Source organism: Bombina bombina, chromosome 4 (genome assembly GCF_027579735.1).
Source record: "Bombina bombina isolate aBomBom1 chromosome 4, aBomBom1.pri, whole genome shotgun sequence".
Taxonomy (NCBI): Eukaryota; Metazoa; Chordata; class Amphibia; order Anura; family Bombinatoridae; genus Bombina; species Bombina bombina.
In genome coordinates this window covers 1092439013-1092465646 of record NC_069502.1, presented here as the reverse complement: position 1 = coordinate 1092465646, position 26634 = coordinate 1092439013, and the positions used below count along the sequence as shown (strand labels likewise).

Below are 26634 nucleotides of genomic sequence, written 5' to 3'. Positions count from 1 at the left end.
TACCCAGAATTCTTCCTTCCTTTTCAACAAAAGTTCCCTAATCAATAAAACAAACGTTTCTTACAGTATGCAGCCACATGACTATATATATATATATATATATATATATATATATATATATATATATATATATATATATATATATACACATATACATATTCATATACATATATATATATATATATATATATATATATATATATATATATATATATATATAGTCTGTGGTATGGCGACATTGGATCCATGGAGACTTTTGTTCAGAATTTGAATTGCATTACTAACTCAGTAAAATTTACGCTGACTTGTAGCGAGGAGTATGTAAACTTTTTGGAACATTAAAGATGAATTAGTCAATACTGATACTGGAAGTTCTGAAGTACTGCAACAAAGTAATAACACAAAGAAAATGTATGGATGTTTTCTTTGCTTGAATTCTGGGAATTACAATTCAATGACTAAAGGTTCTCAGTTTATAAATGGCAGACAGAGAAGACATTTGATATTAGGGGTCATTATATGAGTACTACAACTTATGCCACATATCTGGTGAATTGCCCATCTGGTCAGGGAATGCATCAATGAATACAAAAGTAATATTAGGTGCCGGAATATGGAGGCTCCAGCTTCCCCGCACTTTTTTTAGAATATGGACATAATGTAAGCCAGAAGTGGTTTCAGATTGTATAGTGTTTATACCATTACATAGCTATGTGTTTAATATACAATTTTTTATCTTTTATATATTGTTTTAAATATGGCATGTATAGGGTTAAATTATGTAAACATATCATGATATATTCATGACCACTAGGTGGTGATATAAGATGTAATTCTTTAGATGAGAGGAGGAGCCATAAGAGCTATTTAAACTGTGATTCAATGTATACAAGCATGCATGATTAAGGGTGTCATACCCGAAACGTTGTGCAACTATATGACCAACATATTATGCAATAAAAGTCTTTTAAAGAATTTTACAGTGCTGCTGAACTATGCTGCTGTTTGGATTTTGTCAAGGGCTTGGCAGTAATTCTTTGTCAGAGTGCATTGAGAAGGAAGTGCTGTATTTAACCTGTACTTTTATTGTCACTAAAACTTCCCTTTAAAGGGATATAAAACAGGGTGAATGTAATACATATTATTGATGATTTAGGTCTTCACAGATGGTGTGTGGATTTTTTTTTTTAAATAAATGCAGTAAAGTATTTTTAATACATTTTGAAACTTACCAAAAAAAAATGTAATAGTGGCTCTTGCGCTGCAATCCACACCCCTTTTAAACACTTTTATGCTTGTATGTATTATTGGGTGCCACCAATGCCAACCAACTTGCAGTTTATGCACACGCATGCACTATTGTGTTACCAGTAGAGTGAGCATATACATGGTGGGCTCGCAAATGCGCTATTGGCTTAGTGGCCTCAATCAAGTCAGACGGAGTAATCTGACCAAAGGATTATTTTGTTCTGTGTGGCTTTGTCAAGGATACAATCCAGTTTCATTCTTGAGTTTAAAAGGTTTTAAAGGGACACTGAACCAAAATTTTTTCTTTCATGATTCAGATAGAGCGTGCAATTTTTAGCTACTTTGTAATTTACTCTATTATAAATTTTTCGGCATTCTCTTGGTATCTTTATTTGAAAAAGCAGGAATGTAAGCTTACAAGCTGGCCACATTTTTGTTCAGCGCCCTGGTTAGTGCTTGCTGATTGGTGGCAGCATTTAGACACCAAGTAGCAAGCGCTACCCAGTTGCTGAACCAAAGATGGACGGCTTGTTGGTATCTTTATTTGAAAAAGCAGGAATGTAAGCTTACAAGCTGGCCCATTTTTTTTTCAGCACCCCGGATAGTGCTTGCTGATTGGTGGCTGCATTTAGACACCAATTAGCAAGCGCTACCCAGGTGCTGAACCAAAGATGGGCCGGCTTGTTAGCTTACATTCTTGCTTTTTCAAATAAATATACCAAGAGAACGAAGAAAAATTAATAGGAGTAAATGAGAAAATTGCTTAAAATTGCACACTAACTGAATCGTAAAAGAAAAAAAGAAAATTTATGCTTACCTGATAAATTTGTTTCTTTTTAGATACGATGAGTCCACAGATTTCATCCTTACTTGTGGGATTACGCCTCCTGGCCAGCAGGAGGAGGCAAAGAGCACCACAGCAGAGCTGTATATATAGCTCCTCCCTTCCCTCCCACTCCAGTCATTCAACCGAAGTTAGGAAGAGAAAAGAAAAGCCAAGGTGCAGAGGTGTCTGAAGTTTAACAAAAAAATAAAGACCTGTCTCATAGAAACAAGGCAGGCCGTGGACTCATCATATCTAAAAAGAAACAAATTTATCAGGTAAGCATAAATTTTCTTTTCTTTTTAAAGATACAAGTCTACAGATTTCATCCTTACTTGTGGGATACAATACCAAAGCTATAGTACACGGATTAAAAGGGAGGGACAAGACAGGGAACCTAAACAGAAGGCACCACCGCTTGAAGAACTTTCCTCCCAAAAACAGCCTCAGCCGAGGCAAAGGTATCAAATTTGTAAAATTTGGAAAAAGTGTGAAGAGACGACCAAGTTGCAGCTTTGCAAATCTGTTCAACAGAACCATCATTTTTGAATGCCCATGAGGAAGCCACAGCCCTAGTGGAATGAGCCGTAATTCGTTCAGGAGGCTGCTGTCCAGCAGTCTCATATGCAAAACGGATGATACACTTCAGCCAAAAGGAAAGAGAGGTAGACGTAGCTTTCTGACCCTACATTTCCCTGGAAAAACAACAAACAAAGAAGACGATTGTCGAAAATCCTTAGTCGCTTGTAAGTAAAACTTAAAAGCACGGACTACGTCTAAATTATGTAACAGACGTTCCTTCTTAGAAGAAGGATTAGGACACAAAGAAGGAACAACAATCTCCTGATTAATATTCTTGTTTGAAACAACCTTAGGAAGAAAACCAGGTTTAGTACGTAACGCCACCTTATCCGCATGGAAAATAAGATAAGGAGAATCATATTGCAATGCCGAAAGCTCAGATACTCTTTGAGCAGAAGAAATAGCAACCAAAAATAGAATTTTCCAAGATAATAACTTAATATCTACAGAATGCATAGGTTCAAACAGAACTCCTTGAAGAACTCGAAGGTATCTATGACCGAATCAGAAAAACCTCACTTAGATAAAATTAAGCGTTCAATCTCCAAGCAGTCAGCTTCAGAGAAACTAGATTTGGATAATGAAAGGGACCCTGAATGAGAAGGTCTTTCCTCAGTGGGAGCTTCCACGTTGGCTGTCCACCAGATCGGCATACCAAATCCTGCGAGGCCACGCGGGGGCGATGAGAATCATAGATGCCCTCTCCTATTTGACGCGAGCAATCACCCGGAGGAGAGCAAATGGAGGGAATACATAAGCTAGGCTGAAAGACCAAGGCACTGCCAAGGCATCTATCAGCTCGGCCTGGGGATCCCTGGACCTGGATCCGCATCTCGGAAGCTTGGCATTCTGACGAGATGCCATGAGATCCAACACTGGCCTGCCCCATCTGAGAATCAGGTTGGAAAATACCTCCGGATGGAGTTCCCACTCTCCCGGATGAAATGTCTGTTTGCTCAGAAAATCTGCTTCCCAGTTTTCCACCCCTGGGATGTGGATTGCTGACAGATGGCAGGAGTAAGACTCCGTCCACTGTATTATCTTGGCTACTTCTGTCATCGCTAAGGAACTCCTTGTTCCTCCCTAATGATTGATGTAAGCTACCGTTGTTATGTTGTCCGACTGGAATCTGATGAATTGAGTCGAAGGCAACTGAGGCCAAGCCCGAAGCGCATTGAATATTGCTCTCAACTCTAAGATATTGATGGGAAGGAGAAACTCTGCCCAAGTCCATACACCCTGAGCCCTTAGAGAGTTCCAGACTACTCCCCATCCTAACAGGCTGGCATCCGTTGTCACTATCTCCCATGAGGGTCTGCGGAAGCATGTCCCCTGGGATAGATGATCCAGCGACAACCACCATAGAAGAGAGTCCCTTGTCTCCTGATCTAGATTTATCTGAGGAGACAAATCTGTATAATCCCCATTCCACTGCCTGAGCATGCTTAATTGCAGAGGCCTGAGATGAAAATGAGCAAACGGAACAATGTCCATTGCCGCCACCATCAATCCGATTACCTCCATGCACTGAGCTACCGACGGACGAGGATTGGACTGGATGATTCGACATGTATTCAGAATCCTTAACTTTCTGACCTCCGTCACAAAAATCTTCATTGAAATATAGTCGATTAGAGTTCCCAGAAAGGATACTCTTGTCTGAGGAACTAACAAACTCTTCCCCAGGTTTACCTTTCATCCGTGGGACCTTAGGAAGGAAAGCACAACGTCGGTATGGGACCTTGCCAGTTGAAAACATAATTTATGCTTACCTGATAAATTCCTTTCTTCTGTAGTGTGATCAGTCCACGGGTCATCATTACTTCTGGGATATTACTCCTCCCCAACAGGAAGTGCAAGAGGATTCACCCAGCAGAGCTGCATATAGCTCCTCCCCTCTACGTCACTCCCAGTCATTCGACCAAGGACCAACGAGAAAGGAGAAGCCAAGGGTGTAGTGGTGACTGGAGTATAAATTAAAAAATATTTACCTGCCTTAAAAACAGGGCGGGCCGTGGACTGATCACACTACAGAAGAAAGGAATTTATCAGGTAAGCATAAATTATGTTTTCTTCTGTTAAGTGTGATCAGTCCACGGGTCATCATTACTTCTGGGATACCAATACCAAAGCAAAAGTACACGGATGACGGGAGGGATAGGCAGGCTCTTTATACAGAAGGAACCACTGCCTGAAGAACCTTTCTCCCAAAAATAGCCTCCGAGGAAGCAAAAGTGTCAAATTTGTAAAATTTGGAAAAAGTATGAAGCGAAGACCAAGTTGCAGCCTTGCAAATCTGCTCAACAGAGGCCTCATTCTTGAAGGCCCAAGTGGAAGCCACAGCTCTAGTAGAATGAGCTGTAATTCTTTCAGGAGGCTGCTGTCCAGCAGTCTCATAAGCTAAACGAATAATGCTACGAAGCCAAAAAGAAAGAGAGGTAGCAGAAGCCTTTTGACCTCTCCTCTGGCCAGAGTAAACGACAAACAGGGAAGACGTTTGTCGAAATTCCTTAGTTGCCTGTAAGTAAAATTTTAGAGCACGGACTACATCCAGGTTGTGCAGTAAACGTTCCTTCTTCGAAGAAGGATTTGGACACAAAGAAGGAACAACAATCTCTTGATTGATATTCCTGTTAGTGACTACCTTAGGTAAGAACCCAGGTTTAGTACGCAGAACTACCTTATCCGAATGAAAAATCAAATAAGGAGAATCACAATGTAAGGCTGATAATTCAGAGACTCTTCGAGCCGAGGAAATAGCCATTAAAAATAGAACTTTCCAAGATAACAACTTTATATCAATGGAATGAAGGGGTTCAAACGGAACGCCCTGTAAAACATTAAGAACAAGGTTTAAACTCCATGGTGGAGCAACAGTTTTAAACACAGGCTTAATCCTGGCCAAAGCCTGACAAAAAGCCTGGACGTCAGGAACTTCTGACAGACGTTTGTGTAACAGAATGGACAGAGCTGAGATCTGTCCCTTTAATGAACTAGCAGATAAACCCTTTTCTAAACCTTCTTGTAGAAAAGACAATATCCTAGGAATCCTAACCTTACTCCAAGAGTAACCTTTGGATTCACACCAATATAGGTATTTACGCCATATCTTATGGTAAATCCTTCTAGTAACAGGCTTCCTAGCCTGTATTAAGGTATCAATAACTGACTCAGAAAACCCACGTCTTGATAAAATCAAGCGTTCAATTTCCAAGCAGTCAGCTTCAGAGAAGTTAGATTTTGATGTTTGAAAGGACCCTATATCAGAAGGTCCTGTTTCAGAGGTAGAGACCAAGGTGGACAGGATGACATGTCCACCAGGTCTGCATACCAAGTCCTGCGTGGCCATGCAGGTGCTATTAGAATCACTGATGCTCTCTCCTGTTTGATTCTGGCAATCAATCGAGGAAGCATCGGGAAGGGTGGAAACACGTAAGCCATCCTGAAGTCCCAAGGTGCTGTCAGGGCATCTATCAGGACTGCTCCTGGATCCCTGGATCTGGACCCGTAACGAGGAAGCTTGGCGTTCTGTCGAGACGCCATGAGATCTATTTCTGGTTTGCCCCAACGTCGAAGTATTTGGGCAAAGACCTCCGGATGAAGTTCCCACTCCCCCGGATGAAAAGTCTGACGACTTAAGAAATCCGCCTCCCAGTTCTCCACTCCCGGGATGTGGATTGCTGACAGGTGGCAAGAGTGAGACTCTGCCCAGCGAATTATCTTTGATACTTCCATCATAGCTAGGGAGCTTCTTGTCCCTCCCTGATGGTTGATGTAAGCTACGGTCGTGATGTTGTCCGACTGAAACCTGATGAACCCTCGAGTTGTCAACTGGGGCCAAGTCAGGAGTGCATTGAGAACTGCTCTCAATTCCAGAATGTTTATTGGCAGGAGACTCTCCTCCTGACTCCATTGTCCCTGAGCCTTCAGAGAATTCCAGACGGCACCCCAACCTAGAAGGCTGGCATCTGTTGTTACAATTGTCCAGTCTGGTCTGCTGAATGGCATCCCCCTGGACAGATGTGGCCGAGAAAGCCACCATAGAAGAGAATTTCTGGTTTCTTGATCCAGATTCAGAGAAGGGGACAAGTCTGAGTAATCCCCATTCCACTGACTTAGCATACACAGTTGCAGTGGTCTGAGGTGTAAGCGTGCAAAGGGTACTATGTCCATTGCCGCTACCATTAAGCCGATTACCTCCATGCATTGAGCCACTGACGGGTGTTGAATGGAATGAAGGGTGCGGCAAGCACTTTTAAGTCTTGTTAGCCTGTCCTCTGTCAGGTAAATCTTCATTTCTACAGAATCTATAAGAGTCCCCAGGAAGGGAACTCTTGTAAGTGGAACGAGTGAACTTTTCTTTTCGTTCACCTTCCATCCATGTGACCTTAGAAATGCCAGTACTAACTCTGTATGAAACTTGGCAGCTTGAAAGCTTGAAGCTTGTATCAGAATGTCGTCTAGGTATGGAGCTACCGAGATTCCCCGCGGTCTTAGAACCGCCAGAAGAGCACCCAGAACCTTTGTGAAGATTCTTGGAGCTGTAGCCAATCCGAATGGAAGAGCCACAAACTGGTAATGCCTGTCTAGGAAGGCAAACCTTAGGTACCGGTAATGATCTTTGTGAATCGGTATGTGAAGGTAAGCATCTTTTAAATCTACAGTGGTCATGTACTGACCCTCTTGGATCATAGGTAAAATTGTCCGAATAGTCTCCATCTTGAACGATGGAACTCTTAGGAATTTGTTTAGTATCTTTAAGTCCAGGATTGGTCTGAAAGTTCCCTCTTTTTTGGGAACCACAAACAGATTTGAGTAAAACCCTTGTCCCTGTTCCGACCGTGGAACTGGATGGATTACTCCCATTAACAAGAGCTCTTGTACGCAGCGTAGAAAAGCCTCTTTCTTTGTCTGGATTGTTGACAACCTTGACAGATGAAATCTCTCTCTTGGAGGAGAGTATTTGAAGTCCAGAAGGTATCCCTGAGATATTATCTCTAGCGCCCAGGGATCCTGGACATCTCTTGCCCAAGCCTGGGCGAAGAGAGAAAGTCTGCCCCCCACTAGATCCGATCCCGGATCGGGGGCCCTCAATTCATGCTGTTTTAGGGGCAGCAGCAGGTTTCCTGGCCTGCTTGCCCTTGTTCCAGGACTGGTTAGGTTTCCAGCCTTGTCTGTAGCGAGCAACAGCTCCTTCCTGTTTTGGTGCAGAGGAAGTTGATGCTGCTCCTGCTTTGAAATTACGAAAGGAACGAAAATTAGACTGTCTAGCCTTAACTTTGGCTTTGTCCTGAGGCAGGGCATGGCCTTTACCTCCTGTAATGTCAGCGATAATCTCTTTCAACCCGGGCCCGAATAAGGTCTGCCCTTTGAAAGGTATATTAAGCAATTTAGACTTAGAAGTAACATCAGCTGACCAGGATTTTAGCCACAGAGCCCTGCGTGCCTGAATGGCGAATCCTGAATTCTTCGCCGTAAGTTTAGTTAAATGTACTACGGCCTCCGAAATGAATGAATTAGCTAGTTTAAGGACTCTAAGCCTGTCCGTAATGTCGTCCAGAGTAGCTGAACTAATGTTCTCTTCCAAAGACTCAATCCAGAATGCCGCTGCAGCCGTGACCGGCGCAATGCATGCAAGGGGTTGCAATATAAAACCTTGTTGAACAAACATTTTCTTAAGGTAACCCTCTAATTTTTTATCCATTGGATCTGAAAAAGCACAGCTATCCTCCACCGGGATAGTGGTACGCTTAGCTAAAGTAGAAACTGCTCCCTCCACCTTAGGGACCGTTTGCCATAAGTCCCGTGTGGTGGCGTCTATTGGAAACATTTTTCTAAATATCGGAGGGGGTGAGAACGGCACACCAGGTCTATCCCACTCCTTAGTAACAATTTCAGTAAGTCTCTTAGGTATAGGAAAAACATCAGTACTCGCCGGTACCGCAAAATATTTATCCAACCTACACATTTTCTCTGGTATTGCAACTGTGTTACAATCATTCAGAGCCGCTAACACCTCCCCTAGTAATACACGGAGGTTTTCCAGCTTAAATTTAAAATTTGAAATATCTGAATCCAGTCTGTTTGGATCAGAACCGTCACCCACAGAATGAAGTTCTCCGTCCTCATGTTCTGCCACCTGTGACGCAGTGTCTGACATGGCCCTAATATTATCAGCGCACTCTGTTCTCACCCCAGAGTGATCACGCTTACCTCTTAGTTCTGGTAATTTAGCCAAAACTTCAGTCATAACAGTAGCCATATCCTGTAATGTGATTTGTAATGGCCGCCCAGATGTGTTCGGCGCTACAATCTCACGCACCTCCCGAGCGGGAGATGCAGGTACTGACACGTGAGGCGAGTTAGTCGGCATAACTCTCCCCTCGTTGTTTGGTGAAATTTGTTCAATTTGTACAGATTGACTTTTATTTAAAGTAGCATCAATACAGTTAGTACATAAATTTCTATTGGGCTCCACTTTGGCATTGCAACAAATGACACAGGTATCTTCCTCTGAATCAGACATGTTTAACACACTAGCAAATAAACTTGCAACTTGGAATACAATTCTATTAGAATATTATTAAAAACGTACTGTGCCTTTAAGAAGCACAGAAGATTTGTGACAGTTGAAAATTAATAAATTGAAACAGTTATAGCCTCAATCCTTGTAAACAACACAACTTTAGCAAAGGTTTAATCCCATTAGCAAGACAACTAATTCTGAAAACAGGAAAAAATTACAGAATAAACGTTTTTTATCTCAGTCAACTATACTCTCACAGCTCTGCTGAGAGAAATTACCTCCCTCAAAATAAGTTTTGAAGACCCCTGAGTTCTGTAGATATGAACCGGATCATGCAGGAAATACAATGAGCTGCTGACTGAAATTTCTGATGCGTAGCAAAAGCGCCAAAAAACGGCCCCTCCCCCTCACACACAGCAGTGAGAGAGAACAGAAACTGTCAGAAAAAAGATTAAGCAACTGCCAAGTGGAAAAATAGTGCCCAAACATTTATTCACTCAGTACCTCAGTAAATGAAAACGATTTTACATTCCAGCAAAAACGTTAAACATAATTTCTTATTTATTAAAAAGCTTTATGTACTTTTCACAGTGTAATTCTAGTGAAGTACCATTCCCCAGAATACTGAAGTGTAAAGTATACATACATGACATTATATCGGTATGGCAGGATTTTCTCATCAATTCCATTGTCAGAAAATAAAAGCTGCTACATACCTCTATGCAGATTCATCTGCCCGCTGTCCCCTGATCTGAAGTTTACCTCTCCTCAGATGGCCGAGAAACAGCAATATGATCTTAACTACTCCGGCTAAAATCATAGTAAAAACTCTGGTAGATTCTTCTTCAAACTCTGCCAGAGAGGTAATAACACACTCCGGTGCTATTTTAAAATAACAAACTTTTGATTGAAGATATAAAACTAAGTATAATCACCATAGTCCTCTCACACATCCTATCTAGTCGTTGGGTGCAAGAGAATGACTGGGAGTGACGTAGAGGGGAGGAGCTATATGCAGCTCTGCTGGGTGAATCCTCTTGCACTTCCTGTTGGGGAGGAGTAATATCCCAGAAGTAATGATGACCCGTGGACTGATCACACTTAACAGAAGAAACAATGATGCCTGGATCAGTATATCGTCCAGATAAGGCGCCACCGTGATGCCCCTCGGCTTTAGAACCGCCAATAAAGACCCCAGAACTTTTGTGAAAATTCTGGGCGCTGTGGCCAGACCGAAAGGAAGGGCCACAAACTGATAATGTTTGTCCAGAAAGGCAAACCTCAGGAACTTGTGATGATCTCTGTGGATAGGAACATGAAGATATGCATCCTTTAGATCCACCGTTGACATAAATTGATGTTCCTGAATTAAAAGAAGAATGGTACGAATAGTTTCCATCTTGAAAGATGGGACTCTGAGAAATTAGTTTAGAGCCTTGAGAGCTAAGATAGGTCTGAAGGTTCCCTCTTTTTTGGGAACTACAAACAGATTTGAATAAAACCCCTGTCCCTGAATTGGAACGGGACAGATTACTCCCATGGAGAAGAGACCTCTTACACAGAGTAAGAACGCCTCTTTTTTTATCTGGTCTACAGACAATCTTGAAAGAAGAAACCTTCCTCTGGGGGAAGAGTTCCTGAACTCCAGTTTGTATCCCTGAGACACTATATATATTGCCCAGGGATCCTGAACATCCCTCATCCAGGCCTGGATGAAGAAGGACAGTCTGCCCCCCTACTAGATCCGGTCCTGGATCGGGGGCCAACCCTTCATGCTGACTTGGGAGCAGCAGCCGGCTTCTTGGATTGTTTACCCTTGTTCCAAGACTGGTTGGGTCTCCAGGTAGACTTAGTTTGAGAAAAGTTACCTTCCTGTTTAGAGGAAGATGAAGGTGGGATTCCCTTGAAGTTTTGAAATGAACGAAAATTACTCTGTCGATCTCTCTGTTTGGATCTCTTATCCTGAGGGAGAAGATGACCCTTGCCTCCCGTGATGTCAGAAATAATTTCCTTCAAGTCAGGTCTGAACAGGGTCCTTCCCTTGTAAGGAATAGCCAAAAGTTTAGACTTAGATGACACATCCGCAGACCAAGATTTCAACCATAAGGTTCTGCGTGCCAAGATGGAAAACCCCGAACTCTTAGCAGCCAATTTGGTAATCTGCAGAGAAGCATCGGTAATAAATGAATTAGCTAATTTAAGTGCTTTAATCCTATCCTGTATCTCTTCCAAAGAAGTCTCAGTTTTAAGAGATTCTTCCAGAGCATCAAACCAATAAGCAGCCGCACTTGTAACCGTAACAATGCAAGCCGCTGGTTGCAATAGCAACCCCTGATGAACATAGATCTTTATAAGGAGACCCTCCAATTTCTTATCCATAGGGTCTTTGAAAGCACAACTATCCTCGATAGGAATAGTAGTACGTTTTAGCCAAGGTGGAAATAGCTCCTTCCACCTTAGGGACTGTCTGTCAAGAGTCCCTAATAGCGTAAGCTATAAGGTACATTTTCTTGAAAACGGGAGGAGCGAATGGAATATCTGGTCTCTCCCATTCTTTAGCAATAATTTCTGAAGTCTTCTTAGGAACAGGAAAAACATCAGAATAAGAAGGGACTTCTAGATATCTGTCCAACTTACTCAATTTCTCTGGAGGAACAACAATTGAATCACAATCGTCCAAAGTCACCAAAACCTCCCTTAAAAACAGGCGGAGGTGTTCAAGTTTAAACCTGAATCTTAAAGCATCAGAAGCTGTATTAACCACGTTGGTTTCCTTCCTTCTGCGTTTGCCTTGAAATACGGGAAAGGCAGATAACGCATCTGAACGTGTAGATGACATAACAGCAGCTATGTCCTTTAAAGTAATCACAGCAGAAGCTGCAGAGGTACCTGGCTCCGCTTGAGCGGGTGCTAAGGGCTGTGACGCTTGGGGAGAAAACTGTGGCATACTCTGCACCTCATCTGACTCCTGAGAAGCATTAGTCTTGGGCAACTTTTTATCAAAGAAAATTTGTTCTCTACATTGTAAAGCCCTCTCAATACATGAGGGACACAAAGTAACAGGAGGTTCCACATTGGCATTCAGACACATAGCACATGTAACATCTTGAATATCTTCTGAATCCATGATAACAAACAGCAAAGCAAAAAAACTTGGTCTTGGCCTTTAAATGATCAAAAGTTTATGGCCCAAGAACTATTAACATTAAAGTAAACCTCTGTCAATACTTTGAAAAGTAACAGGGTACTTTGCCTTTAAGAAAAAAAGTCTAAACTTAATGCTGCATGAAATTAAATGAAAGCCAAATTCTATGTAATGTGTCTAAATTTTAAATTAAATAAGATCACCTCGCGTCTACAGCTCTGCTGAGGCGCCTACCTGCCCCCACGGTGCACCGACCACTCTGGCAAAAACAACTTCAGAATGAATCCGAGAACGCTAAAGACCGACTGTTTGTCAATCCATGCGGTCTTATCGTCACACTGGAACAGAATCTTAAACCTGCCACACACTGAACTGCGTTCCGGTGTAAGAGACACACTGTGCGACTTCCTGACAACGTAAGAATGCTCAGGCGTACCAAAGCTAACTCCGCCCATCGTGGGCGTAACTAAAAACTTCCCTCTGCACTCCATCCGGCCGAAATAAAAGTAAAAATGCTGGTCTAAACGTGCAACACACAAACAAATCATACAGCCCAAATAAGTACAGCCCTATACCGGAATCTTACTACATAAAATTCCAGTCATAAAAAACCCCAGCGTCTTGCCCAGCAACTGACAGCAGAACCCTCTGAAAATAAAGAGTCCATGACCCGTTAGTCCAGCATGACTGCTAACAAAGCGTCTGTTAGTATGAACATGTGAAACCTGACATTCTGTTAAGATAGGGAGCCCTCCTCGAGAGCACATTATCCCCATATAAAACAATATAAGTGCATAGTCAATTCTGAGATAATATGGTCCAGAAAAAAAGACTGCACTTACCTCGCTGCTGTACGACAGCATGAACGTTCCCACAGGATCCAGAGGCATTTGTTCTTCCTCCAAAAGTCCTGCGTACACATATAGAGCCTTAGTTAATATCTGCTAAGACCATCATCAAAAAAGGGCAGCATTCAGTATGAGAGGCGCAGTGAGAGTTATGTCCCACCAGTTCCCACTGCTTTAAAGCCACATGCAGCTCTACTCTAGAGGCTGACAAGGAATACGACTACACCCTGTAAGAAAATAGCACTCACTGGTACCATTTAAAAATAACAAACTCTTGATTGAAGAATCTAACACCTCACTTTACCTCTTCCTATCACTAACACAGGCAAAGAGAATGACTGGAGTGGGAGGGAAGGGAGGAGCTATATATACAGCTCTGCTGTGGTGCTCTTTGCCTCCTCCTGCTGGCCAGGAGGCATAATCCCACAAGTAAGGATGAAATCCGTGGACTCATTGTATCTTTAAAAAGAAATGTGGGTTTAGTATGCCTTTAAGCCTAATTTTAATACTTCTCTAATATTAGGACATTGTTAACTCTTTATTGCCAGGGTTTTTTTTTTTGCAAAAATTCTGTTTTAAAGCTTAGTTACAAAACAAACAAGAAAGAATAGTAAAAACACGATAAATAAGCAGTGATATAAAATTAAATATTAAGATAGCTTTCTGGGTTTGAACCTAAACAAACTCTGAAGAAATCATTGGAATGATAACATGTATGTGTGTGGTTGGTGGGTCACTGACCTGTTTCTTGAGCATCTAATCTACTTGCCCCATGTAAATATTCCAAAGCTGTAGTTTCATCAGTTTCCCATTAAAAGGACAGTCAACTCCAAAATGTTTATTGTTTAAAAAGATAGGTAATGCCTTTACTATCCATTCCCTAGCTTTGCTGTTATATTAATATATTTTATAACCTCTAAAACTGTTTTTAAGCCCCTTAGGCCACCTTTATTTTAGTCTATTTTATAAGCCTTTCACAGCACGACAGAACAAGTTAATTTATACCATATAGATAACACTGTGCTCACTCCTTGTCCTTGTGCCAGGAATCAGACTGAGACGAGAAGTGCAAAAATAATCACACCTTTATTAATAGCAAAAAATAATAAAAAGTCCACAAGTCAAATAACAAGCCAGGAATCAAAACCAGAACTGGTAGTCAGACGAGCCAAGTCAGGAGCCAAAGTGAATAGTCAGACGAGCCGGAATCAGGAACAAGGAAAACAGCAGAGTCGGGAACAAGCCAGGGAACAAGCCAGGGATCAGGAACCAGGAAGGACGTCAGGCAGCCAGGTAATACACAGGAACTCTCACAAACAGGTCTCAGACAAGGCAAAGGCAAAGCATACTGAACAGGGGCCCTTTAAATAATAAGTGATGACATCACAATTCTGAGACTGCATACTGTCTCACATGGATGATGCACAGCAGTTTGGCCATAAAAGGAAGTGCAGGAATTGAGCAGCATCCCCCACAATGCACCATAGTCAGGAAGAGAGGTGAGTAAAATGGCTGCCAGCAGCACATGGCAAACACAACAGGGAAAAAACCCTGACAGTACCCTCCCCTCAACGACCCTCCCCCGCGGGAGGACAAAAGGCTAATTGGGGAAACAGGCATGGAAGGCACGGAGGAGGGCAGGAGCATGAACATCAGAGGAGGGAACCCAAGAACACTCCTCCGGACCGTAGCCTCTCCAGTGAACCAAATACTGTACACGGCTCCTGGACATACGAGAGTCAATAATGCTGCTGACCTCATACTCCTCATGGTTGTCAACAAAGATAGGATGGGGACGAGGCAACACAGTGGTAAACCGATTACAAACCAATGGTTTCAAGAGGGAGACATGAAAAACATTGGAGATGCGCATAGCAGGAGGAAGGTCAAGAGCGTAGGCCACAGGATTAACCCGTCGGAGTATTCGAAAAGGACCAACATAACGGGGAGCCAATTTATTGGAAGGCACACGAAGGTTCAAGGTGCGGGCAGACGCCTACGATCAGCCTGGAACTTTTGGCGCTGCATAGAACGATGAAGGCAATCCTGAATCTGTACCCACATGGAACGGAGTTGTTGGAGATGCTCCTCCAAAGCCGGAATACCCTGAGACATGAATGAATCGGGCAACAAGGATGGTTGAAACCCATAATTCGCCATGAACTGGGATATCTTGGAGGAAACATTAATAGCACTATTAAGAGCAAACTCTGCCCAAGGTAACAGTTCAGACCAATTATTGTGGTGATCTGAGACATAGCAACGGAGGAACTGTTCCAAAGCTTGATTAGACCGTTTCGCCGCCCCATTGGATTGAGGGTGATATGCCGAGGAGAAGGAAAGCTGGATCCCCATTTGAGCACAAAAGGAACGCCAAAATCTGGAGACAAACTGGCTACCCCGGTCCAACACTATCTCCTTGGGTAACCCATGTAAACGGAAGACCTCCCGGGTAAAAATTGAAGCAAGCTCCTGAGCGGTAGGCAGCTTAATCAAGGGAATGCAATGTGACATTTTAGAAAAACGGTCAACCACCATAAGGCTAACAGTATTGCCATTGGAAACAAGGAGCTCGACAATGAAGTTGATGGAAAGATGTGTCCAAGGACGCTCACCATTAGCAATAGGTTGAAGAAGACCCACAAGAAGACATCGAGGAGTCTTATTCTGTGCACAAACTGAGCAGGAGGCAACATACGCAGCAACATCAGAACGAAGACCTGGCCACCAGAATTGTCGAGTGACAGATCAAATCATTTGGTTCTTGTCTGGGTGACCTGCGGCTTTAGGATAGTGGTAAGTGTGCAAAAGTTTAGTTCGAAGATTCTCAGGAACAAAAAACTTACCACTAGGTTCCTCAGGAGGTGCATTGGTTTGTGCAGCCAGGATCTCCTCCCCCAAGGGAGAAGTCAAATTAGTACATATGGTAGCCAAAATATGGTCAGCAGGTATAACAGGAGTAGGTACAGACTCCTCCTTGGACAGAGGCGAAAATTGTCGAGAGAGGGCATCAGCCCTAACATTCTTACTACAAGGCAGGTAGGAGACCACATAATTAAATCGAGACAAAAATAGCGCCCATCTGGCCTGTCGGGTTGACAAACGTTTTGCTTCAGATAGATAAGTTAAATTCTTGTGATCAGTAAGAATGAGCACTGGCACGCTAGTACCCTCAAGAAGATGCCTCCATTCCTTAAGTGCCAAAATTATGGCCAGTAATTCCCATTTGCCAATTTCATAATTGCACTCCGCTGGAGACAATTTCTTAGAGAAGAAACCACGCGGATGCAAGGAACCGCCAGGCGTAGGACGTTGAGACAAGAGGGCACCTACTACAGTCTCAGACACATCGACCTCAAGAACGAAAGGCAGGACAGGGTTAGGATGAGCCAGAACTGGAGCGGCAGCAAAGGCAGTCTTAAGACTATCAAAGGCCTTAATGGCAGTAGGTGACCAATGGAGTGGATCATTCTCTTTACGGGTAATGTCTGTGATAGGTTTGACCAAGGAAGAAAAGTTTTTAATAAACTTTCTATAGTAAATGGCGAACCCCAAAAAACGTTGAATAGACCGAAGACCAACTGGGCGAGGCCACTGCAGAACTGCAGATAACTTGTCAGGATCCATGGAGAACCCTGCAACGGAGATAACATAACCTAGGAAGGTTACTTGAGTCTGATGGAACTCACATTTCTCGAGTTTACATAACAAGCCGTTCTCACGTAGTCTCTGAAGAACCTGTGTAACATCAGAACGATGAGCCTCAAGTGTGGGTGAGTGTATGAGGATGTCGTCTAAGTACACCACAACACACTGTTGCAACATATCTCGTAGGACATCATTAATAAATTCCTGGAAAACAGCAGGAGCATTACATAGGCCAAAGGGCATTACAAGATACTCATAATGCCCGCTCCTGGTGTTAAATGCTGTTTTCCATTCGTGGCCCTCCTTAATCCTAACGAGATTGTATGCTCCTCTCAAATCAAGTTTAGTAAAGACCGTAGCTCCCTTGAGGCGGTCAAAGAGTTCTGTAATAAACGGAATAGGGTAAGCATTCTTAATGGTAAGACGATTAAGACCCCCATAATCGATACATGGTCTTAACTCGCCACCTTTTTTCTTCACAAGAAGAAGCCAGCCCCTGCAGGAGAGAAGGATTTGCGGATAATTCTCCGCGACAGAGCATCGGCAACGTACTTCTCCATAGCACAATTCTCTGCAACAGACAGAGGGTACACCCGGCCTCGAGGAGAAATGGCTCTGGGTTGCAGGTCTATGGCACAATCGTAGGACCGGTGAGGAGGCAACGTACCTTGTCAAACAGGTCTAGGAACTCTTGGTACTCCTCTGGCAATTGAGAAACCGAAGAAGTGCACAAGACTTTTACTGGTTTCCGAAGACAAGCCTGCAGCACTGGAGTCAACAAGAGCCTGGGTGACTATGGAGGAGTCCACCCAGGAAAGGACTCACATGGATGATGCACACCAGTCTGGCCATAAAAGGAAGTGCAGGAAATGAGCAGCATCCCCCACAATGCAACATAGTCAGGAAGAGAGGTGAGTAAAATGGCTGCCAGCAGCACATGGCAAACACAACAGGGAAAAAACCCTGACACTCCTGTGGAGTTACAAATTAAACTACACTGATTGGCTAAAATGCAAGTTGTAAACAGCCCTGAGATAAGGTGGCAGTCTGCAGAGGTTTAGATACAAGTAATAGAAGTATACAAAGTGTATTAATATAACTGTTGGTTATACAAAACTGGGGAATGGGTAATAAAGGGATTATCTTTCTTTTTAAATAATCACAATTTTAAAGTAGACAGTCCCTTTAATCAAACAAAATAAATGATCTGATTGTCTACTACTTTACTAATAGGTTCAAGAGGGATTGCAGAAAAAAATTCTATGACAATAAATTAAAATTAGAAAATGTAACCCTTATCTAAATACCTCAACCATTCCTTTGTCCGTATTTAAAAAATAATAATAATAAACATTAGTAAGCTTACAATAGGAAAGCAATAACATACAATAGGAAAGCAATAACAGATCAAATCTTTCAATAAAGTCTCACTGTCTAGAGGCTGCATGACAAGTAATACAGCTAGCAAATATAAACAAATGAAATACTTAGGCACATTCCATCTGCAAGGCTGTGCGAATACAGAGAGCAAGGAGAAAACAAGTCTATAAAGACGTAACAAACTGATACTGAGCTTGGCAATGTATACATTTGTTTTAAATAAATATTATGTGAAGATTACTGGATACAATTTTATAGAGACACTGACGTTAGTTTTTTATTCACATTTTTTGTTGTTGTTTTCCAATGGATATTACTTCATTTATTTAAACTTTTCTATGCTGCTTTTATAGATGTGAAAATGAGTTTATATAAAATAATAAAGCTGCATCTCAGTTTAGTACATTGTCTGTCAGATTAAAGGGACAGTTAAAATTAAAACTCCATGATTCAAATAGAGCATTCAATTTTATACAACTTTCCATTTTACTTCTATTATCAAATTTGCTTTGTTCTCTTGGTTCCCTTTGTTGAAAGCATACTTAGGTAGGTAAACATATTTTGAAAGCACTCAAATCAGTAATTTTGTTGATTTTTTATTATTACAGCGCAGTCCAGGGATACTGACTTGAAAACTGGTTTACCCAATCTCCTTTTCCTGTGTCAAATCAGAGAGCCGATGTATATAAGCGCCTGCATTGGCCTAAGAGATTACTGGAAACTAGGTAGCCAGGGTTTGGACACCACAGCATATCCAGACTTACTAGCAATGTGTTTCAAATATTATCAAAAGCATTTTTGCAGTATGCTTATGTTAGCAAAGATGCCTTCATTAAAGGGACATTAAACACTTAACAAATGCTACATAGAATGAAGCAATTGCATTCAAAGAAAACATTAGTCTGAGAACAACATGAAGCTGAATCTTTTAACATTTCATTAGTTTTAGTGTCTATAAAACAACAGGAGCTGCCATGTTGTAACTTAGGTTACCTTTCTTTGCTGTGTCCAATTAGGGACAGTTATAAATAGGTCACTAGAGTGTGTAGCCAATGGCTGTGTGGAATATAATATTGTTCTGCACTTCCATTGTTAACAGGAACTGAAAAGCTTACAATTTGAGAATGGACTTACAGGAACATGGGACAAAATAAATAATAAAAGTATATTGTAGAGTTTTTATATATATATATATATATATATATATACATAAATAATAAAAGTATATTGTAGATTTTTATATATATATATATATATATATATATATATATATATATATATGCTTTATCATTTTATATTCCTATCTCAAAGTGTTTAATGTCCCTATAAAAGTTGTCAGTGCTAGAGCTATACATTTTTAATGTGTGCAACACCAGATGTGGGTAGGACCATAGGCAAACTGCAGCAGGATCTGTCTGCCACACTTGCTCTGCATACCAAAAATGCACTGCTGTTCAAAGTCCAAATTAAACTTTCATGATTCAGAGTATGCCATTTTAGAAAAACTTCCTAATTTACTTCTATTATCAAATTTACTTTGTTCTCCTGGTAGTTTTTGTTGAAGGGCATACACAGATTTATGTTCAGGAGTGTGCTTGTCTATGGAGTACTATAGGTCAACAGTATTTGCAACAATGCATAATAAATGTTACAAACACTGTTGCAAAACACTGCTGCAATATAGTCCCAAAGACACACGCACACTCCTGAGACTACCTAGGTATGCTCTTCTACAAAAGGATATCAAGAGTATGAAGTTTAAATGTTTTTTTAAGCAAAATTTGTTTTATCAATTCATATATAGACATTAACTTTACAATATATATTTTGTCTATTTAAACTACATTCAATCTGTAAGCATATTAAAGGAGGTTTATGTGTGTGTGGTGGAGTTTAATCCACTATTCAGCTGTCTTATTTGCAATTTGCTGAACTTCCAACATATCTATAGTTCAAAAAAGTTATTTTCGTAAATTTTACAAATGCTACCTCACCTTCAGCAGAAAATAGTTCAGCAACAGATCCCAGGATAGTTAAGGCTGTAAATCTGGTTGGATGGGAAGAACCCACAAAAAGGGACTCAAAGAGACACTCTGTTATAGATGTCATGAATTCCTGAAAAGCAAACAAAAACCTTAAAACATCTGGGGTTTGTTTGTGAGAAAGAACACCAAGTAACAGTAACAAGGCCATAGATGAAACATATCAAATATATCCTAAACATCTGACTGGCATAAGAGAACAAGATGACCCTTAATATAATAACAATTGCACTGCACAGATGTGCTGTCTAAGTCTGACTTGTGCTTTTGTAACGGCATTTGCAGTTATAGAACGCAATGTAATTGTTATAAATAGGCTACTGCAAACAATATCCTTAATATAGAGCAGTTATGATACCACAAGTGACATGATTACTGCACTATAACACTCAAACACCCACATAATACAAAATAAAGTATGTGTGCATGTGAATATTACATACAGATTTTATAAAATCATTTAGATAAAAAGCTTTGCAAAACTTTTTGAACATCTACGTCAACGTTATAAAATGAATGTCATTTTTATCAGACAGTGTATTTTAAGAAGAAATCATATCCAATTAAACATAATTATAGGGACATCAAACCAAAAAAAATTATTTCATGATTCAGATAGAGAATACAATTTTAAACAACCTTCTAGTTTACTTCTATTATCTAATCTGTTTTATTCTCTTGGTATCATTTGTTGAAGGAGCAGCAATGCACTACTAGTTTCTAACTAAACACATGGGTGAGCCAATGACAATCAGTTTATATATGCAGCTGCACATGAACTTGTCTAGATAAACATTTCAGCAAAGGATAACAAGAGATAGAAGCAAATTAAATAATAGCAGTAAATTTGAAAGTTGTTTGAAATTGTATTCTCTATCTGAATCATGAAAGAAAAATGTTGTGTTTCATGTCCCTTTAAGGATACTGCATTCCTGCAAAAGCATGTTGTTCTAAGAGTTAGTAGTATATGTCATTTTATATGTCAGTATATGTCAGTTTATTAAGAGAGAGGGAGAGAGAGGGAGAGAGAGAAGGAGAAGAGGAGATAGGGCAGAGAGGAGAGAGAGGGAAGAGAGGAGAGAGAGAGAAGAGAGAGAGAAGAGAGAGAGAAGAGAGAGAGAGGAGAGGTAGAGAGAGGAGAGAGAGAGAGAGAGAGAGAGAGGAGAGAGAGAGGAGAGAGAGAGAGAGAGAGAGAGAGAGGAGAGAGAGAGAGAGAAGAGAGAGAAAAGAGAGAGGAGAGAGAGAAGAGAGAGAAGAGGAGAGAGAGAAGAGAGAGAAGAGAAGAGAGAGAAGAGGAGAGAGAAAAGAGAGAGGAGAGAGAGAAAAGAGAGAGGAGAGAGAGAAAAGAGAGAGGAGAGAGAGAAAAGAGAGAGGAGAGAGAGAAAAGAGAGAGGAGAGAGAGAAAAGAGAGAGGAGAGAGAGAAGAGAGGAGAGAAGAGAGCAGAGGATAGAAGAGAGAGGAGAGGAGAGAGAGAAGAGAGAGGAGAGGAGAGAGAGAAGAGAGGAGAGAGAGAGAAGAGAGAGGAGAGAGAGGAGAGAGAATGGACACTTATATAAAAGAGCAGCATTTTAACAAAAGCAATGGCATGAACAGAGAGAGGAGAGAGAGAGAGAGGAGAGAGAGGAGAGGAGAGGAGAGAGAGGAGAGAGAGAGACAGAGAGAGAGAGAGAGAAGAGAGAGAGGGAGAGAGAGGAGAGGAGAGAGAGGAGAGGAGAGAGAGGAGAGGAGAGAGAGGAGAGGAGAGAGAGGAGAGGAGAGAGAGGAGAGGAGAGAGAGGAGAGAGAGAGAGAGAGAGGAGAGAGAAAAAACAGAATTTATGCTTACCTGATAAATTACTTTCTCCAACGGTGTGTCCGGTCCACGGGGTCATCCATAACTTGGGGGAATATTCTCTTCCCCAACAGGAAATGGCAAATAGCACAGCAAAAGCTGTCCATATAGCCCCTCCCAGGCTCCGCCCCCCCAGTCATTCGACCGACGGTTAGGAGAAAAAAAGGAGAAACTGTAGGGTGCCGTGGTGTCTGTAGTGTATAGAGAAAGAAATTTTTCAAACCTGATTAAAAAAACCAGGGCGGGCCGTGGACCGGACACACCGTTGGAGAAAGTAATTTATCAGGTAAGCATAAATTCTGTTTTCTCCAACATTGGTGTGTCCGGTCCACGGCGTCATCCATAACTTGTGGGAACCAATACCAAAGCTTTAGGACACTGATGAAGGGAGGGAGCAAATCAGGTTACCTAAACAGAAGGCACCACGGCTTGCAAAACCTTTTTCCCAAAAATAGCCTCCGAAGAAGCATAAGTATCAAATTTGTAAAATTTGGCAAAAGTGTGCAGAGAAGACCAAGTCGCTGCCTTACATATCTCATCAACAGAAGCCTCGTTCTTGAAGGCCCATGTGGAAGCCACAGCCCTAGTAGAGTGAGCTGTGATTCGTTCAGGAGGCTGCCGTCAGGCAGTCTCATAAGCCAATCGGATGATGCTTTTCAGCCAGAAAGGAAGAGAGGTAGCAGTAGCTTTTTGTCCTCTCCTCTTACCAGAATAAACGACAAACAAAGAAGAAGTTTGTCTGAAATCCTTTGTTGCTTCTAAATAGAACTTTAAAGCACAGACTACATCTAAATTGTGTAACAAACATTCCTTCGTTGAAACTGGATTCGGACACAAAGAAGGAACAACTATTTCCTAGTTAATATTCTTGTTGGAAACAACTTTTGGAAGAAAACCAGGCTTGGTACGCAAAACAACCTTATCTGAATGGAACACCAGATAGGGTGGTTAACACTGCAAAGCAGATTATTCAGAAACTCTTCTAGCAGAAGAAATAGCAACCAAAAACAGAACTTTCCAAGATAGTAACTTGATATCTATGGAATGTAAGGGCTCAAACGGAACCCCTTGAAGAACTGAAAGAACTAAATTTAGACTCCAGGGAGGAGTCAAGGGTCTGTAAACAGGCTTGATTCTGACCAAAGCCTGTACAAAAGCTTGTACATCTGGCACAGCTGCCAGTCGTTTGTGTAGCAAGACAGATAAAGCAGAAATCTGTCCTTTTAGAGAACTCGCTGACAATCCCTTATCCAAACCTTCTTGGAGAAAGGAGAGGATCATAGGAATTTTAATCTTACTCCAGGAGAATCCCTTGGATTCACACCAACAGATATATCTTTTCCATATTTTATGGTAAATCTTTCTAGTCACCGGTTTTCTGGCTTGGACCAGAGTATCTATCACTGAATCTGAAAACCCACACTTGGATAAAATCAAACATTCAATTTCCAAGCAGTCAGCTGCAGAGAAACTAGATTTGGATGTTCGAATGGACCTTGTACTAGAAGATCCTGTCTCAAAGGTAGCTTCCATGGTGGAGCCGATGACATATTCACAGGTCTGCATACCAAGTCCTGCGCGGCCACGCAGGAGCTATCAGAATCACCAAGGCCTTCTCCTGTTTGATCCTGGCTACAAGCCTGGGAAGGAGAGGGAACGGTGGAAACGCATAAGCTAGGTTGAACGACCAAGGCGCCACTAATGCATCCACTAGAGTCGCCTTGGGATCCCTGGATCTGGACCCGTAGCAAGGAACCTTGAAGTTCTGACGAGACGCCATCAGATCCATGTCTGGAATGCCCCATAATTGAGTCAACTGGGCAAACACCTCCGGGTGGAGTTTCCACTCCCCCGGATGGAAAGTCTGACGACTCAGATAATCCGCCTCCTAGTTGTCTACTCCTGGGATGTGGATTGCAGATAGGTGGCAGGAGTGATCCTCCTCCCATTTGATGATTTTGGATACCTCTCTCATCGCCAAGGAACTCCTTGTTCCCCCCTGATGGTTGATGTAAGCTACAGTCATGTTGTCTGACTGGAATCTTATGAATCCGGCCTTCACTAGTTGAGGCCAAGCCCGGAGAGCATTGAATATCGCTCTCAGTTCCAGGATGTTTATCGGGAGAAGCGACTCTTCCCGAGACCATAGACCCTGAGCTTTCAGGGAATCCCAGACTGCCCCCCAGCCTAATAGACTGGCATCGGTCGTCACAATGACCCACTTTGGTCTGCGGAAACTCATTCCCTGAGACAGGTGTTCCTGGGACAACCACCAACGGAGTGAGTCTCTGGTCATCTGGTCTACTTGAATCTTTGGAGACAAGTCTGTATAGTCCCCATTCCACTGCTTGAGCATGCACAGTTGTAATGGTCTTAGATGAATTTGAGCAAAAGGAACTATGTCCATTGCTGCAACCATCAACCCTACTACTTCCATGCACTGAGCCTATGGAAGGCTGCAGAATAGAGTGAAGAACTTGACAAGCGTTTAGAAGCTTTGACTTTCTGACTTCTGTCAGGAAGATCTTCATTTCTAAAGAATCTATTATTGTTCCCAAAAAAGGAACTCTTGTTGACGGAGACAGGGAACTCTTTTCTACGTTCACCTTCCACCCGTGAGATCTGAGAAAGGCTAGAACAATGTCTGTATGAGCCTTTGCTTTGGAAAGAGACGACGCTTGGATTAGAATGTCGTCCAGATAAGGTGCCACTGAAATACCCCTTGGTCTTAGAACTGCTAGAAGGGACCCGAGCACCTTTGTGAAAATTCTTGGAGCAGTGGCTAGCCCGAATGGGAGAGCCACGAACTGATAATGTTTGTCCAGAAAGGCAAACCTTAGGAACTGATGATGATCTTTGTGGATAGGAATATGTAGATACGCATCCTTTAAATCCACGGTAGTCATAAATTGACCCTCCTGGATTGTAGGTAAAATTGTTCGAATGGTTTCCATTTTGAACGATGGAACTCTGAGAAATTTTTAAATCCAGAATTGGTCTGAATGTTCCCTCTTTTTTGGGAACTACAAACAGATTTGAGTAAAACCCCTGACCTTGTTCCACAGTTGGAACTGGGTGTATCACTCCCATCTTTAACAGGTCTTCTACACAATGTAAGAATGCCTGTCTCTTTATTTGGTTTGAAGATAAGTGAGACATGTGGAACCTTCCCCTTGGGGGTAGTTCCTTGAATTCTAGAAGATAACCCTGAGAGACTATTTCTAGTGCCCAGGGATCCTGAACATCTCTTGCCCAAGCCTGAGCAAAGAGAGTCTGCCCCCTACTAGATCCGGTCCCGGATCGGGGGCTACCCCTTCATGCTGTCTTGGTAGCAGCAGCAGGCTTCTTGGCCTGTTTACCCTTGTTCCAGCCTTGCATTGGTTTCCAAGCTGGTTTGGTCTGGGAAGCGTTACCCTCTTGTCTAGAGGCTGCAGAGTTGGAAGCCGGTCCGTTCCTGAAATTACGAAAGGAACGAAAATTGGACTTATTCTTAGACTTGAAAGGTCTATCTTGTGGGAGGGCATGGCCCTTTCCCCCAGTGATGTCTGAAATAATCTCTTTCAATTCTGGCCCAAAAAGGGTCTTACCTTTGAAAGGGATATTAAGCAATTTTGTCTTGGAAGATACATCCGCCGACCAATACTTTAGCCAGAGCGCTCTGCGCGCCACAATTGCAAACCCTGAATTTTTCACGCTAACCTCGCTAGCTGCAAAACGGCGTCTAAAATAAAGGAATTAGCTAACTTAAGTGCGTGAATTCTGTCCATGACTTCCTCATACGGAGTCTCCCTACTGAGCGACTTTTCCAGTTCCTCGAACCAGAACCACGCCGCTGTAGTGACAGGAATAATGCACGAAATAGGTTGAAGGAGGTAACCTTGCTGTACAAAAATATTTTTAAGCAAACCCTCCAATTTTTTTACCCATAGGATCTTTGAAAGCACAATTGTCCTCAATAGGAATGGTCGTGCGCTTGGCTAGTGTAGAAATCGCCCCCTCGACCTTAGGGACTGTTTGCCATAAGTCCTTCCTGGGGGCGACCATAGGGAACAACTTTTTAAATATAGGAGGAGGGACAAAAGGTATGCCTGGCTTCTCCCACTCCTTATTCACTATGTCCGCCACCCGTTTAGGTATCGGAAAGGCATCAGGGTGCAACGGGACCTCTAGGAACTTGTCCATCTTGCACAATTTTTCTGGGATGACCAGATTGTCACAATCATCCAGAGTAGATAGCACCTCCTTAAGTAATGCGCGGAGATGCTCTAATTTAAATTTAAATGTCACAACATCATATTCTGCCTGCTGAGAAATTCTTCCTGTATCAGAAATTTCTCCATCTGACAAACCCTCCCTCACTGCCACTTCAGACTGGTGTGAGGGTATGACAGAAAAATTATCATCAGCGCCCTCCTGCTCTACAGTGTTTAAAACAGAGCAATCGCACTTTCTCTGAAATGCTGGCATTTTGGATAAAATATTAGCTATGGAGTTATCCATTACTGCCGTCAATTGTTGCATAGTAACAAGCATTGGCGCGCTAGAAGTACTAGGGGTCGCC

The 26634-nt window shown here is 42.1% G+C and overlaps 1 protein-coding gene across 2 annotated transcripts in view; it reads right to left on the bottom strand.

Moving 5' to 3' along the window:
• The window catches only part of THADA (THADA armadillo repeat containing), a 1857831-nt gene that overhangs the window by 1719829 nt on the left and 111368 nt on the right, over positions 1-26634 (bottom strand). For both annotated transcript variants that reach the window (XM_053712286.1, XM_053712287.1), the window contains exon 15: positions 20195-20315. In XM_053712286.1, the coding sequence (XP_053568261.1) occupies positions 20195-20315 (121 nt within the window). The remainder of the gene's footprint in view (positions 1-20194; positions 20316-26634) is intronic.